The 4,924-nt window shown below is 49.8% G+C and overlaps 1 protein-coding gene across 1 annotated transcript; it reads right to left on the reverse strand.

The window, feature by feature from the left end:
- Positions 1-422: 422 nt before the first annotated feature.
- Positions 423-3,945, reverse strand: LOC120858075. The gene is given in 7 exon segments (XM_040233943.1): positions 423-624; positions 626-1,462; positions 1,464-1,521; positions 1,612-2,619; positions 2,622-3,232; positions 3,234-3,525; positions 3,528-3,945. Coding segments are annotated over 7 exon segments (3,426 nt in total).
- Positions 3,946-4,924: the final 979 nt, after the last annotated feature.

Raw genomic sequence — 4,924 nt, forward strand, 5'->3', positions numbered from 1 at the left:
TATCTCATCTTCCTGATCATAGAATTCGGTTTCATCTCTTGGCAAAGGCTGAGTGAAGGAGAAGTTGACTAAATCTCAGTTGTTAGTTTTCCATTTCCTTACCCCATCATTTGAAGTCACACAGCTCCATGACCTACAGAAATAATGTTGTATGCCCCCACAAGTTTCCCCGTTACTTTTATGACCAGGGCATGCCCAAAGACCTCTATATTGGGTCAGAGATGCTGACCAAGGGGTGTCCACTAAGTCCTTGAGGTTAAAGTATAAGTCAGGCCACCAGGTGTTCGGAGGATGTATCTCAGTGGTCGTATTGAGTACCTCTCGCATCAGCCCATTTTGAAGTCTCCAAGTTATCATGACAGGTTGATGTGGGTCAGTGCTGGCAGTTCCGGGGTCGAGGAGGACAGCCATCATCAGGAGAGTCAGAGTGATCCATCCGAGATCTGCTGTCGGACGAGCTTCATTTTTAAGGGATTGGAAGGATGCAGTGTCGACTTCCATTCTCTTTGAGCCCTCTCTTGTTCTTCTGGAGTGGCCTGTAGCACGTGGTTGCAATGTACCCAGGGTCCAATTCCATCTACCTTGAGGGCAGTAGGGGTGGTAAGAAGAACAACATAAGGGTTGTTCTAAGGTCCTCGACTGGTGTCTTTTAACCCAAACCCAATCTCCCGGGCCTATATTATGAGACGGGATCATTCCTTCATCTTTGCCCTCATGAATTTCCCGTACCAATGACCAGATATGTTTATGCACTTTACTCAAAGCTAGCATCTCCTGTTGGAAAGCGCATAGCGAGAGAGGTGGTTTGGTCTTTCCCTCAAACGCTGGACAAACGGGGGGCGGACTTCCATATACAATTTCAAAGGGAGTCAAACCCAGTTTATAGGGGGTGTTTCGTGCCCGAAAAAGCACGAAGGGAAGGAGGGTCACCCAGTCCCCGCCAGTCTCTATTGCCAGTTTTGTTAAAGTTTCTTTTAGGGTCCGATTCATTCTTTCTACCTGTCCTGAGCTCTGGGGACTGTACTCGCAATGTAACTTCCATTTGGTCCCCAGGGCTGAGGCCAGTCCCTGAACAATTTTACTCACAAATGCAGGTCCATTACCAGAGCCGATAGATGCCGGCAGCCCAAACCTAGGTATAATCTCTTCTAGGAGCTTCTTAGCTACTACTATTGCTGTCTCCTTCTTAGTGAGGTAAGCTTCTACCCACCCAGAAAATGTATCAACCAAAACTAACAGGTAACGGTACCCATACTTGCCTGGCCTTACCTCTGTAAAATCTATCTCCGAATGATGCCCTGGCCTTTCCCCCCAATATCTTACACCTGTGTGCTGTCCTTTTCCTGGTCTCATCATCTGACAGGCCTTGCAGGAGCAGACTATATCCTGGATGGTTTTCTTCTGTTGGGGAAACCGCAGCTGCGCTGTTTGTAGGAGTGTCAAGTCTTTTTGTCTCCCAAATGCGAGTTTGATGTAAATGGGTACAGAGACGTCTGCCCAGGTCGGCAGGAAGCAACAAGTCTTCTTGGTCTCAATACCATCTGTTTTTGCCAGCAGGATGGGTGTTATTATCTTGCACCCAGCTCAAATCAGAGGAGGAGTACATGGGGCTTGGGGGAAGTGTTCCCATCCCCAGCGGTGGCAATCCCACAGTCAGTATATGGGCCTCGTGGTCTCCAGCAGCTGCCTCACGGGCTGCTGCATCGGCAACACGGTTGCCTCGGGCTCTAGCATCCTCTCCTTTCTGGTGTCCCGGGACACGCACTATGGATACTGCCCAGGGCAAGTGGACCGCTGCCAAGAGACTGCGAATCTCAGGTATGTTTTTAATCTCTTTTCCCTCCACCGTCAAGAGCCCCCGCTCTTTATATATGGGGCCTTGAATGTGCACAGTGCCGAATGCATATCGGCTGTCAGTGTAAATAGTGACTCTCTTTCCTTTTGCCCTCTCTAGTGCTTGTGTCATAGCTATCAGTTCTGCTTTTTGGGCAGATGTTCCAGGAGGCAAGGCCTCAGCCCAGATGATCCTCCCAGTGTCATCTACTATGGCTGCCCCCGCTTTTCTCTGTCCATCCTTTATATAACTGCTCCCATCCATGAACCATACCAGCTCACTGTTTTTTAATGGCAAGTTGCTGAGGTCTTTTCGTATGGCGGTTACCTCAGCTAACACTTCAACACAGTCATGGAGGGGCCCGTCCTCCTCCGGGATGGGTAGCAAAGTGGCAGGGTTCAGAAAACAAGGTGTTTGAAAGTGTATCTGGGGAGCATCCAGCAGCAGGGCCTGGTAATGGATTAAGCGAGCATTAGAAATCCACTTACCTGGTGGCTGTTTGAGGATCCCCTCTATGGCATGAGGAGTATAGACCAGGAGACACTGTCCATAAGTCAGCTTGTCAGCATCATAGACAAGGAGAGCAGTGGCCGCGATGATACGAAGACAGGGTGGCCATCCCGCAGCTACTGGATCCAGTCGTTTAGAGAGATATGCCACAGGCCGTCTCCAAGGTCCCCATTGCTGCGTCAGGACTTCCTTCCCTACTCCCTGCTTTTCATCCACAAACAATTGAAATGGTTTAGCCAGGTCAGGGAGAGCAAGGGCTGGGGCTTCTAGTAACACCTGAGTTCCTGAAATGCCCGCCTCATTGACTCAGTCCAAGTCCAGTTCTTATTCTCTCTGCTTCCTTCATATAGAGGCTGGGCCTTTTCAGCAAACCCCATGATCCATAGCCTGCAGTACCCAACAGTCCCTAAAAACTCTCTCACATGCCGGGGAGTCATTGGCTCGGGGATCCGAGAATAGTCTTTCATAGCCTGAGTCAACCATCTTTGTCCCTGTTTTATTTTATATCCCAAATAGATGACTTCCTGTCTAGCAATTTGGGCCTTCTTCGCACTTGCCCAGTACCCCAATGTCCCCAAAGTCTGGAGGAGATCGCCTGTGGCCTTTAGGCATACCTCCTTAGTAGCAGCAGCCAGCATTAGGTCATCTACATACTGCAACAGAATGACTTCGGGGTAGCTGGTTCGATACTCACAGAGATCTTCGCCTAGAGCCTCATTGAACAACGTCGGTGAGTTTTTGAATCCCTGTGGGAGGCGAGTCCAGGTCAGCTGCCCCACAGTTTGGCCGTCCTCGTCAGCCCATTCAGAGGCGAAGATTTCCTGGCTCTGGGGGGCCAAAGGCAAGCTGAAAAAGGCATCTTTCAAGTCTAAAATTGTATACCAGACAGTCTGGTGGCAAGCGGCTCAGGAGGGTGTATGTGTTAGGGACAGTGGGATGAATGTCACTCACCCTTTTGTTGACTTCACGAAGATCTTGGACTGGTCTAAAGTCTGTTCCCCCGGGCTTTTTCACAGGTAATAGGGGAGTATTCCATGGGGACCGGCACCTTTTGAGAATTCCTGCCTTTAGGAGGCACTGGATGTGTGGCATAACTCCTTGCCGGGCCTCCTGGCTCATGGGATACTGTTTCACCCTCACAGGAGTAGCACTTGCTTTTAATTCAACAACAATGGGGGGTCTTTGGCCAGTCCTACTCCCGCTATCTCTGCCCAGGCCAGAGGGTATTTCTGAATCCACTGTTGCATCGCAGGATCCACAGCTGCAGGGGGCTTTGGCGAATATAGTCTGTATTCATCTCTCAGTGCCAGGGATAAAACATGAATTGGTTGTCCAAGCCTGTCTGTAACTGATATCCCCTCAGAGTCAAAGTGAATTTGCGCATTGACTTTGGTCAATAGGTCTCTTCCTAATAAAGGGGCCGGACATTCCGGGATCACCAGAAATGAGTGGGACACCCGTTGGGCTCCCAAGTCCACTTCTCGTTTAGTAGTCCAGTAATATCTCTCTGTCCTGGTGGCTCCCTGGACCAAGCGAGTCTTTTTGGATATCAGCCCAAATTTTTGATTGAGAACTGAATATTGGGCTCCTGTATCCACCATGAAGCCGACTGGTTTCCCCTCCACATTAATAGTTACCCAGGACTCGGGGAGAGGTGCCGGGCCCTGACCCCCCTAATCACTATCTTCCCCTGCATATAAGACGTGGGTCCCCGAGGAAGATTCCTCCTTTCTTACAGTCTTTTTCTTCAGATCTCTTTTGGGGCACTCATTTTTCCAGTGTCCCTGCTCTTTGCAGTAAGTGCATTGGTCTCTCTTTAGGGCTGATCTAGCTGGTTTTTCCTTTCCTCCCGACCGGGTGTCTTTAGTTCTTGGAACTTCAGGCCCCGTTCTCATCCCGGCAAAAAGGATCTGAGCCAGCTCTTTTTGATTTCTCCGGTTTTCTTCAGCCCTATATTCCCTTTCCTCCCGTCTAATCCGTTCCTCATATTCTCTTTCTTCCCGTCTAATTCTTTCCTCCCTCTCCTCAGGGGTCTCTCTGTTATTATACACTTTCTCAGCTGCCCTTACCAGATCCTGTATTGACAGTTCCCCCAGCCCTTCTATCTTCTGTAACTTCCTCCTGATATCTGGAGCTGCCTGGTTCACGAAAGCTAACAGAACTGCTGCGCGTGACTCATCAGCCTGGGAGTCCATGGGCTTATACTGCCTAAAGGCTTCCATTAACCTTTCTAAGAAGGCTGCCGGGCTCTGTCTTATCAGATTTACCTTAGATAAATTCATGGGTTTCCTGGTGGCTGCCCTGAGGCCGGCCATGAAAGTCTGACGGTACACTCAGAGACGCTCCATACCTTCAGTTCAGTTCAGTTCAGTTCAGTCGCTCAGTCGTGTCCGACTCTTTGCGACCCTATGAATCGCAGCACGCCAGTCCTCCCTGTTCATCACCATCTCCTGGAGTTCACTCAGATTCATGTCCATCGAGTCCGTGATGCTATCCAGCCATCTCATCCTCGGTCATCCCTTTCTCCTACTGCCCCCAATCCCTCCCAGCATCAGAGTCTTTTCCAATGAGTCAACTCTT

Source organism: Oryx dammah, unplaced genomic scaffold (assembly GCF_014754425.2).
Source record: "Oryx dammah isolate SB20612 unplaced genomic scaffold, SCBI_Odam_1.1 HiC_scaffold_29, whole genome shotgun sequence".
Lineage (NCBI taxonomy): Eukaryota > Metazoa > Chordata > Mammalia > Artiodactyla > Bovidae > Oryx > Oryx dammah.